The 14,273-nt window shown below is 36.0% G+C and overlaps 1 protein-coding gene across 2 annotated transcripts in view; it reads left to right on the top strand.

Moving 5' to 3' along the window:
* Positions 1–14,273, top strand: part of PLOD2 (procollagen-lysine,2-oxoglutarate 5-dioxygenase 2) — a 121,218-nt gene that overhangs the window by 76,068 nt on the left and 30,877 nt on the right. For both annotated transcript variants that reach the window (XM_070374909.1, XM_070374908.1), the window contains exons 6-7: positions 1,403–1,466; positions 2,726–2,823. In XM_070374909.1, the coding sequence (XP_070231010.1) occupies positions 1,403–1,466; positions 2,726–2,823 (162 nt within the window). The remainder of the gene's footprint in view (positions 1–1,402; positions 1,467–2,725; positions 2,824–14,273) is intronic.

Consider the following 14,273-nt stretch of genomic DNA (forward strand, 5'->3'; position numbering starts at 1 on the left):
TTTAAATGTTAAGATTTAAGCCAGCCTTTTCTCATTCTTCTTTCACCATCAAGAAGCTCTTTAGTTCCTCTTCACTTTCTGCCATTAGATTGGTATCATCTGCATAGCTGAGGTTGTTGATATTTCTCTCAGCAATCTTGATTCCAGCTTGTGATTCATCCAACCAGGCATTTTACATGATGTGCTCTGCATATAAGTTAAAAAGCAGGGTGATAATATACAGCCTTGATGACCTCCTTTCCCAATTTGGAACCAGTCTGTTGTTCCATGTCTGGTTCTAACTGTTGCTTTTTAACCTGCATACAGGTTTCTTGGGAGACAGGTAAGGTGGTCTTGTATTCCATCTCTTTTAAGAATATTCCACAGTTTGTTGTGATCCAAATAGTCAAAGGCTTTAGTGTAGTCAATGAAGCAGAAGTAAATGTTTTTCAGGAATCCCTTTGCTTTATATTTGATCCAATAGATGTTGGCAGTTTGATTTCTGGTTCCTCTGCCTTTTCTAAATCCAGCTTGTACATCTGGAAGTTCTCGGTTCACATAACGAATACTAGCTTGAAGGATTTTGATCATGTGAAATGAGCTAGCATGTGAAATAAGCACAATTGTCCAATAGTTTGAACATTCTTTGGCATTGGCTGTCTTTAGAATTGGAATGAAAACTGACCTTTTCTAGTCCTGCAGTCACTGCTGAGTTTTCTAGATTTGCAGACATATCGAGTGCAGCACATTAACAGAATCATCCTTTAGGATTTTAAATAGCTCAACTGGGATTCCACCACCTCCGCTAGCTTTGTTCATAGTAATGCTTCCTAAGGCCTACTTGACTTCACTTTCCAGGATGTCTGGCTCTAGGTGAGTGACCACACTATCATTTTTATCCACATCATTAAGACCTTTTTTGTGTGGTTCTTCTGTGTATTCTTGCTACTTCTTAATATCTTCTGCTTCGATTAGGTCCTCACCATTTCTATCCTTTATTGTGCCCGTCTTTGCATAAACTGTTGCCTTAGCATCTCCAGTTTTCTTGAAGAGATCTCTAGTCTTCCCTATTCTATTGTTTTCTTATTTCTTTGCATTGTTTACTTAAGAAGGCTTTCTTATCTCTCCTCGCTATTCTCTGTAACTCTGCATTCAGTTGGGTATATCTTTCCCTTTCTCCTTTGCCTTTTGCTTCTCTTCTTATAAACCTGTTTTAGAGTCAGGCAGATGATACTGCATAATAATAATACCCAATCTTAATAGCTTAATATAACACATAACATGGATCTTTCTGAAGAAGTTTATTGGACTAATTTGTGTTTTGGATCTTCATATTCCCCCAAAGAGCAAACTATATCAACATGAGTGTTGTTTGCTGTTTCTTTTGTCATTTTAAATATTTTTTTTCCATTCTTATTTTTAGGAAGCTATTAACATCACATTGGATCACAAATGTAAAATTTTCCAGACCTTAAATGGAGCTGTAGGTATGCTTCTTAAATAGCGGGTTACTCATGTGTGCAAATGAACACCAGTGTTGTAAACTGTTTATCCTTTTTTATATTCATTTTGGAGCTATGACTAAGGTTGACATGTAGGTATTGCAACTATTAAGCAAAATATTGGAGTTAAGCTAAGCCTGATATAAATACATTCAGTTAAAATCTTTTCCTACGAATAGTACAGAAAGATAAACTTCTGCCCTTAGGTAACTTAAACTTTAGTGATTTACCACTGGGGACTCTAGATATAGTTTTAAATTAATTATATTTTGTTATATCAGTTTTCAGTATCAGCTTTTAATATTATGAATTACTCAGCAGTATTACATTATTTTAATCTAGGTTAAAGGTAACTGGTAATAAGACATGTACTGTGGAGTGTGGTGTATGTGTGTATGCATGCCTGTATATGTTTTCCTTGTAGACATGTATTTAGATAAAAATACATGAATACATTAAATTTAATTAATTGATACATTAAATTTAATTAATTGATACATTAAAAATACATTGGTACATTAATGCATTAATACCTCACAAATTAAAAATATATTGCAATTCAATATACTTCTTTAAGGCAGTTCATAAATTAAAAGATTCTTAGAGTAGAAGTGCTCTGGATTTAGTTCAGAGTGCTCTGGAAATATGAGGAAAGGCGCTTGAATACAAAAAAAATGTTTCTGCTCCTTGTTTCAGCTCCTTGTGCTGACTTGTGTATTCCTGGAATTAGCATTAGGCCTGATATTCAAGAACTGGAAGTACTATCAATGATGCCAGTTGTAGAAACCTAGCTTATGCCTGGCAGTTTTCTACTTGCTAGACATATATTGTTATCTTCATAATAGCCTAGAAAAGCAGGCAAGAATCCCATTTTACAGATGAATAAATTGAGACAATAATTTAATTCATTTGGGATTACATCACTTTCAAAAGACAGAGACAGTATTGTGAAGATGCTTTCTTTCAACCAAGACCTCTCCGTGTCTTAGCAGCTCAGTTTGCCAGCACCAGGTTGGAGAAGGTTAGGTGCTTAGAACCTGCATCTGTGTCAGTGTTGTCCTTCATTTTGGATATCTGCTGACTTGAAGCAGGCAAAGTTTCTAAAAGTGTGGCACATGGAATAGCATGCCTGAGAAATTTTATAACAAACTAAAATGTATAGATAGATGTGTACGTGTATATGTGTATATGAACACATACATACACATTTTAAATGACTAAAATCTGTCTTTTTTAAAATCCAGATGAAGTTGTTTTGAAATTTGAAAATGGCAAAGCCAGAGCTAAAAATGTATTTTATGAAACATTACCAGTGATGATTAATGGAAATGGACCTACCAAGGTGAGTCACAGTGGAGACCTTTCTCTGTTTCTTTATTTCTTGAGGATAGATTACAGAGAAGTATATATTGATAGAATGACTTCCCCTCCTTCCCCTTTTCCCCCTTCTTCCCCTCTCCCTCCTTCTCTTCCTTCCTCCCCTCTCCCTCCTTCCCTTCCTTCCTCCCCTCCCCCTATTTCCTTCTCTCCCACCTTTTCCTCCCCCTCTTCCTCCTTTAATATCTTTAAGAGGCTTGATAAATAACAAGGTTCTACTGTATAGACAGGGATATTCAATACCCTATGATAAATCATAATGGAAAGAATATTAAAAAAAATAATGTCTATTCATGTTTAACTGAGTTACCTTGCTGTACAGCAGAGGTTGCCACAACGTATTTTGGTGCCAACAATCTACTAGTTTCATTCCTTTATGTACTGTATGATCTGATTTCATTCAGATTAATCAAACTGATGATTTTTTCCTCAGAAGATTGATAGCTTTCTATTCTATTTGTAACACATTTCAGTTTAGTGTTTAATGGAACAGCTTACTTGAGAGTGAACCACATTCCCTCAATACAGAGTATCCTTTCTGAATAAATGTTGAAGTTTATAAGGGTTCATTTTTTTCACTTGAGTCACTACTGTCAAAGTTAACAGCTCTATTAACACTGGGATGTAACTGTGTATCCAGAAAGATTCCTCTTGAATTTATGATGGGCCTGGAAAATCCTATGGATGGAGGAGCCTGGTAGGCTGCAGTTATGGGATCTCTAAGAGTTAGACACAACTAAGCGACTTCACTTTCACTTTTCACTTTCATGCATTGGAGAAGGAAATGGCAGCCCACTCCAATGTTCTTGCCTGGAGAATCCCAGGGACGGGGGAGCCTGGTGGGCTGCCGTCTATGGGGTCGCACAGAGTCAGACACAACTTAAGTGACTTAGCAATAGTTGAAAGACATAATTTTTCTAATGAAATTTTATATGTTTTTCAAATATATATAATTGATTGTGCTGAAAGTGTTCCTGACTGAAAAATCTGTAATGAGTATTACAGAAATTTGTATTTCTGGTATCCAGTTAAAATGGAAATATGAATTGTTTTGTATATACCTACATATATGTATTATATATATACACATACACATATATACATACACATACATCTATATACACACACATATACACACATATGGTTAGTGATATCGTGCTTAAAACAATGTTCTGGGATACCAAGATGATGCCTGGATTACCCATAAGTACATAGAAAAGAGATTATTAGATAAATTTGCATTGTGGGAAGAGAGATGGGAGATGAGGTCTGCTATTTCAGAGGAGTGAGAAGCTTGAATTCCAATAAAAGCTATATGCATGGGAAGACAGTCAAGGAAAAGCCCACATTGGCAGCTTTTCCACCATAAAAATGGAGAAAGTAGATTACCCTTCTCTAGTTACTTTCCACCTTGCTTTTCAGCACATTCCAGCCCTCCTACAGAACCTTGGCTGTGCACTCCTTTTTCTGTCTGATAACAGTTTTCCCAGCTCTAGCCTCTCCTTCTCATCAACATTTTAAAGACGTCAAGTCGTTCTCATCCCATGAACCCAGCCAACACAAACTGTAACATCCTTCTCAGTCTACGTTGCTTCCCAGCAACATAGGACATTTTCCTTCCCCTCCCAGCCACACTCTTTAGAGACTGTTGCTCTTCCCACCACCCAGGAACGGCTCCTGCCAAAGTGTTGTGATATCCTTGTTAAGGAGTAGACACGAAGGAGCTCTCATTTATCTTTCATCCAAAGATAACATTTGCTGATGTTCATCCCATTTAGTTCAATTTGAAATACTTGCCTTTGCTTCCATCATGCTCTGTTGGTTTGTCTAATAACTTTCTGGCCAATCCTCATTCTTCTTTAGTTTCTCTCTTTCTCTTTCTTATATTATTTATTTTCTTATTTATGGCTGTGCTGGGTTTTCATTGCTGTGCACGCACTTTCTCTACTTGTGGCGAGTGAGGGCTGCTCTCTAGCTGTGGTGCTAGAGCTTCTCATTGCAGTAGCTTTTCTTGTTGCAGAGCACAGACTCTAGGCACGTGGGCTTTAATAATTGCAGTGCAGAGGCTCAGTATTTGTGGCTCTCAGGCTCTAGAGCCCAGGCTCAGTATTTGTGGCACACAGGTTTAGTTGCTCAGTGGCATGTGAGATCTTCCCAGACCAGGGATTGAACCTGTGTCCCCTGCATTGGCGGGCAGATTCTTAACCACTGGACCACCAGGGAAAGTCCCTTAATATAAATTTTTAATATTTAACACTTTGTGTAGTGAAATTCAGGGGTCCGATGGTCCTCTTCCTGTATTGTTTTAGTTAAGTATTCTGTAGGTATCTGTCAGAGACATTCTTTTCTCTGTATTCTTAGGTAGTCTGCTTCATTCCCAAGTGAGCAAATCTCTTAGTGCTGATTATTTTCAAATCCTTGCTGTAGCTTCTATCTTTCCTGAGCTCTGGGTTTGAATGCCCAATTGTTAGATTTATCTGTGTGTCAAGGCCTAGAGCTCAAGACCTTCAGTTCTTTCCCTCTTCCACCCAGTTGATTAGCCACAACCTGGTGTTTGTTTTGGCTGTAGTTGCCTCTCTCTTCCAGTCCCCCTGGAGAAGTAAATGGCAACCCACTCCAGTATTCTTGCCTGGAAAATCCCACGGACAGAGGAGCCTGGCAGGCTACAGTCCATGGGGTCGCAAGAGTTGGACATGACTAAGCAACTAAACCAACCATCCAATCCAAGAGCTATACCTTCTAACTCTGTGCATGGTGGTTTGACTAATTTTCTTAGAGTCAAGAGCAACTTTTTAGTTCAGGCCACCTGCAACCTCCCACCAGTAACAGTCATCTGCCAGCAGCTTGGACCTAGAGTATTCTGCAGAAGCAAAAACCCAGTCACATTACTCAACCTGTGTGCTGCCCTCTGTAGTCTTAGCTATGAAGTTCCACATTCTCAACTTGTTTTGTAAAGTTTTTTCTTTTTCCTTTGAAGTTTGCTTCTGGTTTAGGGGTCCCCGGTCTACCATCCCATCTTCTCCCCCACTCCTGGTACTATAATATCTATACATCATTTCTCCTTCTCATTCTCTCCCTCAACTCCTGCCATATAGAGTTAATTTAAACTTTGGAAACGTTTCATGTTTCCTCTGTCTACAAGTCTTCTGTACGTGCACATCACTCATTGTGGAATCCTCTGACCCTAATTCCTATCTGCTGTACCCATCTATTAAGTGCTATTCATCTTTTGTGTGTGGTTAGTCAGTCGTGTCTGACTCTTTTGTGACCCTTTGGACAGAAGCCTGCCAGGCTTCTCTGTCCATGGGACTCTCCAGGCAAGAATACTAGAGTGGGTTCCCATGCCTTCTTCCAGGGGATCATCCTGACCCAGGAATTGAACCCATGTCTCCTGTGTCTCCTGCATTGCAGGTGGATTCTTTACTTGCTGAGCCATTCATCTTTTAGGTGTCAGCTTAGTCTTTACTCCTCAAGTTTCCTACATGCCTTTATACTATCTGGAACTTTGTCTGTCACAGAACATAATACCACACACTGTACAGGGACAGGATTGACCTGTTTTACATTTTTGTCTCTTATTGGGTCTGCAGCCTAGGAATTATAGAAATCGTATCTATCCTGTTCACTTTTTGTTTTGCCAGGCTTCGGCACATGTGCAGCATATATTTGTCTTTCAACAAATTGTGACTGAATGTCAAGGTCTATAAATAGTCCAGTGACTTAGCATTATTTTTGGGAATAGTGAGATGGACTTTTTTCTGGCAAGGCAAAATATTCATGCAATATGTGTGGGTCCCTGTAACTGTTCCTAGACAGATAAATGGACTTCTATAGGCAGACATCTATAACTAAATAGTGTGCTATTTCTCCTTGGTAATGTAATACTTGAATCAAACTTAAATGTCTTTAAGAGGGCGGTTGGTCCCAAAAATTTGGCTATTTTGAGTGAGGCCTGATATTCAGTGATTTCATTGTATTCACCAGTTTTTTCCAGATTTCCAGGGTAATGCTGATAGTTTTACAAAGTGACTAAAAGACTTCTCATAAGAAAACTAGCCCTTAGTCCTTAGTCATTTAGAAAGTTCTGTATGTACTACGAAATTTTAAGTCTTCTGAGCAACATTTTTAGTTTGGGCTCTCTGTTTCTGGCATTTCAAGCAGTATGATGATCCCATTATATTTTCTGTGACATGACCTTATAATTCTACTTGGCAGCAAAAATGAAGGAATTTTTTATTATAAAATTATATTTGGTATAATATAAAATTTGAGAAAGGACTATATAAATGAGCATTCAAAGCAGTGCCTTCAAACTAATGCCAATACTTTATTTAGTAATATGTTAAAAAATATCATATTTTACCCAGGATAATGAAGAAAAAAAAAGCAGATTACTCTTTTTAGATATACCATTTTTATTTAACCATCATAAAAGATGAAAGGATTTTTATATATTTTGTAAGTTAGCTTTATTTATTATTTTATTTAGTAAGGAATGATTATAATGTCAGTGGTTTTGAGCCATAACCTCATGAATGTTAATATTTAAACCATTTTTATTTAAAAATGTGCATAATGTATAAATGGTAAATTGTTGATAATGTGTTTATAGACCAAAGTATGTAAAGATGAGTTTATTTCTTACTTTCTTGAAATCTCATGCTGTTTAACTTTTAAATTATAAATAATTTTAAAAATCACTTAAAATCCCACTACATCTCATTTTGTTTTCATTCATAGTTACTTTCAGTCTTTATGTCCTTGCAATATTGTACCTTTAAGCATTCATATTTTTCATTTGTTTTCATAATGATGTATAAACAACTTTGTTGCTTTTAAATTAACATTTTATTTGAAATATGTTTTTTATTTATTCTACATAATTGTCCTCATACTTGTCTAGGTATACTTTAACATAAATCAGTTTTTAGATAGAAACCATGACTTCTGGTTTGAAGTTTTGCTTTTTATTCTTGAAACTTATTTACTGTTAGTAACACATCATAAGATGCTTATCTTAATTCCTAACTTATTTCTTTTAAATATCAGATAATGTACTTCTTAAGGTAAATCATTATGAAATTGGTAGTATTTTTTATACAAACAGAAGTTAAACATAAGAAAAGCAGATCATCTAATTTGCATGAAAACAAATCATTTCAGAAATGAATTTGATCCGCAATAAAAATAGGGACTCTCATTTTGTGCATATAAACCTCAATGCTTGGGTCACTATGACCTTGAATACTTGGGTGACTTGAAAAAAAATGAAAGAAAAAAGAAAAGATTCAGTTGGAAAAGTTTCTCTGCCAGTGACATGACATCACCCTTGGAAATGTTTCGATATTGTGAAAACAGGATTAAGAAAGCACTACCACCTAGTAGCCGGGGACTTCCTGGAACAGCCTAACTACATAAACAGTTCTCTGCACTTTCCAAAGCTGCCAGCACAAATGTCTGCGATTTTTGATGAAGAAAACAGATGTAAACAGAGAGTAAGGGTGATGGGTAACCTCTGCCTGTGTGATGAGAGATCCAAAAAGAGAGAGATTTCCAGTCTTACTGATCTCTGAAAATCAAATAGACGTAAAAAGTAAAAAAGTTATAAAGTTTTAATTCTGAAAACTAAATATAATGTCTTTTATACTCTAACCTTTTAAAAAATATATTGATCATTTTCAAATTCACCTAGGGGTCCTAACAAACTAATCAATAATTCATGAAATAAATATTTAATTTCTTATGAGATTTCTGAGATGAGGAAGGTGCCAGTCTTTATATATAGGTGGGAATTTTAGATATGTCCAACCATGGGGGGGACTTTTTTTTTCTTCTAAAAAAATTATTTCCCAGGATATTTAAAACTGTGTATTTCTCACCAGCTTTTTAAAAAATTCCTTTTAGAAATAATGCTTAATAGAGAACCCATTTAAACATGAATCTCTATTTTTAATTCAAAATCATAATGTTATATAGGACATGAATAATTAGCATTTGCACTTATAGTGTGACAATAGTAAAATTTTTGTTTTTGTTATAGAAAGATATTCAAATCATCGTATTGATTCTTGAAATGTCATTAATGAATATCATAACTGCATATTTTCTGCCTTGTAATTTGTTTCCTGACTTTTCATGTAGTACAAGAGGGATGTGAATGAGTTACTTTTCCATGTCTTATGATTGTGCTATATAGAATAATGTGACTGTCTATAATATCTACAAAACACAAAGGTTTTCTCTTTGTAATTATACTGTACTTGTTTCAATAGCCTTTGCTTCAGTTTTAGTACAATAGAAATATTTGAATGTAATACCAAATATTTGAGAGGAATCAGATAAAATAGTACTGAACTAATTTCTTTTTTAATTTTATTTTATTTTAAAACTTTACAATATTGTATTGGTTTTGCCAAATATCGAAATGAATCCGCCACAGGTATACCTGTGTTCCCCATCCTGAACCCTCCTCCCCTCTCCCTCCCCATACCCTCCCTCTGGGTCATCCCAGTGCACCAGCCCCAAGCATCCAGTATCGTGCATCAATCCTGGACTGGCGACTCATTTCATACATGATGTTATACATGTTTCAATGCTATTCTCCCAAATCTCCTCACCCTCTCCCTCTCCCACAGAGTCCATAAGACTGATCTATACATCAGTGTCTCTTTTGCTGTCTCGTACACAGGGTTATTGTTACCATCTTTCTAAATTCCATATATATGTGTTAGTATACTGTATTGGTATTTTACTTTCTGGCTTACTTCACTCTGTATAATAGGTTCCAGTTTCATCCATCTCATTAGAACTGATTCAAATGTATTCTTTTTAATGGCTGAGTAATACTCCATTGTGTATATGTACCACAGCTTTCTTATCCATTCATCGGCTGATGGGCAGCTAGGTTGCTTCCATGTCCTGGCTATTATAAACAGTGCTGCAATGAACATTGGGGTACACGTGTCTCTTTCCCTTCTGGTTTCCTCAGTGTGTATGCCCAGCAGTGGGATTGCTGGATCATAAGGCAGTTCTATTTCCAGTTTTTTAAGGAATCTCCACACTGTTCTCCATAGTGGCTGTACTAGTTTGCATTCCCACCAACAGTGTAAGAGGGTTCCCTTTTCTTCACACCCTCTCCAGCATTTATTGCTTGTAGACTTATGGATCGCAGCCATTCTGACTGGCGTGAAATGGTACCTCATAGTGGTTTTGATTTGCATTTCTCTGATAATGAGTGATGTTGAGCATCTTTTCATGTGTTTGTTAGCCATCTGTATGTCTTCTTTGGAGAAATGTCTATTTAGATCTTTGGCCCATTTTTTGATTGGGTCATTTATTTTTCTGGAGTTGAGCTGTAGGAGTTGCTTGTATAATTTTGAGATTAGTTGTTTGTCAGTTGCTTCATTTGCTATTATTTTCTCCCATTCTGAAGGCTGCCTTTTCACCTTTTAATAGTTTCCTTTGTTGTGCAGAAGCTTTTAAGTTTAATTAGGTCCCATTTGTTTATTTTTGCTTTTATTTCCAATATTCTTGGAGGTGGGTCATAGAGGATCCTGCTGTGATGTATGTCAGAGAGTGTTTTGCCTATGTTCTCCTCTAGGAGTTTTATAGTTTCTGGTCTTACGTTGAGATCTTTAATCCATTTTGAGTTTATTTTTGTGTTTGGTGTTAGAAAGTGTTGTAGTTTCATTCTTTTACAAGTGGTTGACCAGTTTTCCCAGCACCACTTGTTAAAGAGATTGTCTTTAATCCATTGTGTATTCTTGCCTCCTTTGTCAAAGATAAGGTGTCCATATGTGCGTGGATTTATCTCTGGGCTTTCTATTTTGTTCCATTGATCAATATTTCTGTCTTTGTGCCAGTACCATACTGTCTTGATAACTGTGGCTTTGTAATAGAGCCTGAAGTCAGGTAGGTTGATTCCTCCAGTTCCATTCTTCTTTCTCAAGATAGCTTTGGCTATTCGAAGTTTTTTGTATTTCCATACAAATTGTGAAATTATTTGTTCTAGCTCTGTGAAGAATACCATTGGTAGCTTGATAGGGATTGCATTGAATCTATAAATTGCTTTGGGTAGTATACTCATTTTCACTGTACTGATTCTTCCAATCCATGAACATGGTATATTTCTCCATCTATTAGTGTCCTCTTTGATTTCTTTCACCAGTGTTTTATAGTTTTCTATATATAGGTCTTTACTTTCTTTAGGTAGATATATTCCTAAGTATTTTATTCTTTCCGTTGCAATGGTGAATGGAATTGTTTCCTTAATTTCTCTTTCAGTTTTCTCATTGTTAGTGTATAGGAATGCAAGGGATTTCTGTGTGTTGATTTTATATCCTGCAACTTTACTATAATCATGGATTAGTTCTAGTAATTTTCTGGTGGAATCTTTAGGGTTTTCTATGTAGAGGATCATGTCATCTGCAAACACTGAGAGTTTTACTTCTTCTTTTCCAATTTGGATTCCTTTTATTTCTTTTTCTGCTCTGATTGCTGTGGCCAAAACTTCCAAAACTATGTTGAATAGTAATGGTGAAAGTGGGCACCCTTGTCTTGTTCCTGACTTTAGAGGAAATGCTTTCAATTTTTCACCATTGAGGATAATGTTTGCTGTGGGTTTGTCATATATAGCTTTTATTATGTTGAGGTATGTTCCTTCTATTCTTGCTTTCTGGAGAGTTCTTATCATAAATGGATGCGGAATTTTGTCAAAGGCTTTCTCTGCATCTATTGAGATAATCATATGGTTTTTATTTTTCAATTTGTTAATGTGGTGTATAACATTGATTGATTTGCGGATATTGAAGAATCCTTTCATCCTTGGGATAAAGCCCACTTGGTCATGGTGTATGATCTTTTTAATGTGTTGTTGGATTCTGATTGACAGAATTTTGTTAAGGATTTTTGCATATATGTTCATCAGTGATATTGGCCTGTAGTTTTCTTTTTTTGTGGGATCTTTGTCAGGTTTTGGTATTAGGGTGATGGTGGCCTCATAGAATGAGTTTGGAAGTTTACCTTCCTCTGCAATTTTCTGGAAGAGTTTGAGCAGGATAGGTGTTAGCTCTTCTCTAAATTTTTGGTAGAATTCAGCTGTGAAGCTGTCTGGACCTGGGCTTTTGTTTGCTGGAAGAAATCTATTCTGTACCATAAGATCTCTTTTAAGGTCTTCTGTTCAGTTCAGTCGCTTAGCTGTGTCCTACTCTTTGCAACCCCATGAACTTCAGCACGCCAGGCCTCCATGTCCATCACTGACTCCTGGAATCCACCCAAACCCATGTCCATCAAGTCGGTGATGCCATACAGCCATCTCATCCTCTATCGTCCCCTTCTCCTCCTGCCCTCAATCTTTCCCAGCATCAGGGTCTTTTCCAATGAGTCAGCCCTTTGCATCAAGTGGCCAAAATATTGGAGTTTCAGCTTCAACATCAGTCCTTCCAATGAACACCCAGGACTGATCTCCTTTGGGATGGACTGGTTGGATCTCCTTGCAGTCCAAGGGACTCTCAAGAGTCTTCTCCAACACCACAGTTCAAAAGCATCAATTCTTTGGTGCTCAGCCTTCTTTATAGTCCAACTCTCACATCCATACATGACCACTGGAAAAACCATAGCCTTGACTAGATGGACCTTTGTTGGCAAAGTAATGTCTCTGCTTTTTAATATGCTTTCTAGGTTGGTCATAACTTTCCTTCCAAGGAGCAAGCGTCTTTTAATTTCCTGGCTGCAGTCACCATCTGCAGTGATTTTTGAGCCCAGAAAAATAAAGTCAGCCACTGTTTCCACTGTTTCCCCATCTATTTGCCATGAAGTGATGGGACTAGATACCATGATCTTAGGAAGCTAGAAAAATTCAGTTGGTACTTCTGTGCATTTTTGACTATCATATTTAACATATGAACATTTTTTTCTTTTAGTTCATCTCATCTTCTCAATGAAAAATTAATGATTATATAAACATAATGAGGATTTTAGGTGCTTCCTTTTATCAGTAATATAAAATTATAGCCAAAGCTAATTAGTTTTAGCTTCACTGTGTTGAGATGAGATAATTATAGTTTATGACAAGAAATAATAAAAAAATTAAAAACTTCAGCTGTTCCTACCATTCTAGGGGTTAAAATTGAAGGTTAGCATGTATAGTAATTTTTTTAAAGTAAGGAGAGCAGAATTTTTCTTAAAATGTTTACATGCTGGGAACGTCCAAGATATTTTTTTGAGGGCTCAGAGCCATCTTTCAATGTGTTTACCTCTCTCTTCCATCCATCTTCCTTCACTTTCTCCTAAATCCAAAACATAAACAAAGATTGAGATTTTATAGATAAGATGAATGCCAACAGATGATTAAGGAGAAAGGGGGATAAGTAACAAAGGAGATGCTCTGAGATATATGAAAGGGGTAGGTGGGGAAACAGTGTCATACTTTATTTTTTTTTCCTTCCAGTTTTACAATTGACATATAGCACTGTATAAGTTTAGTAAATATCTATCATCTAAGTACAAAATAAAAGAAAAAGAAAAACAAATTTTCTTGTAATGAGAACTCAGGATTTGTTTCTTAACAACTTTCATGTATAACTTAGAGCAGTGTTAATTGTATTTATCATGTTTATTACATCTGTAGTACTTATACCTGAAATTTGTACCTTTTGATCACCATCCAAGTTCAGCTCGTCCACCTCTTGCCTGTGGTAACCATATATCTGATTTCTTTTTCTATGAGATTGCTTGCTTGTTTCTTTTTGAAGTATTATAATTTCCTAAAATACTATGTTAGTTCCTGGTGTACAACATAGTGATTCGATATTTCTGTACTTTACAAAATGATCACTATAATAAATCTAATCATCATTATATCACCACAAAAGGTACTACATTATTATTTGCTATATTCTTCACACTGTTCATCATGCACATCTCATTTATTTTGTAACTGGAAATTTGTACTTATTTATCTCCCTCATCTAATTTTCTCATCCCACCACTCTCATCCCCTCTGGCAACCACCTGTTTGTTTTTGTATCTATGATTGTTTCTGATTAGTTATGTTTATTCATTTGTTTTTAGATTCTATATATATATGAAATCATATGGCATTTACCTTTCATTGTCTGACTTATTTCACTTGGAATCAAATCCTCTTGGTTTATCTATGTTGTTGCAAATGGCAAGATTTCATTCCTTTTATGGCTGAGTAATATTACATTATATATATATATATATATGTGTGTGTGTGTGTATATATATATAATATATATATCACAGTTTCTTTATACATTCATATAATGATGGACACTTGGGTTGCTTCCATATCCTAGCTATTGTAAATAATGCTTCATTGAGCATAGGTGTGCATATATCTTTTTGAATTAGTGTTTTTGTTTTCTTGGGAAAAATATCTAGACATGGAGT

Source organism: Bos mutus, chromosome 1 (assembly GCF_027580195.1).
Source record: "Bos mutus isolate GX-2022 chromosome 1, NWIPB_WYAK_1.1, whole genome shotgun sequence".
In the NCBI taxonomy this organism is placed as follows: domain Eukaryota; kingdom Metazoa; phylum Chordata; class Mammalia; order Artiodactyla; family Bovidae; genus Bos; species Bos mutus.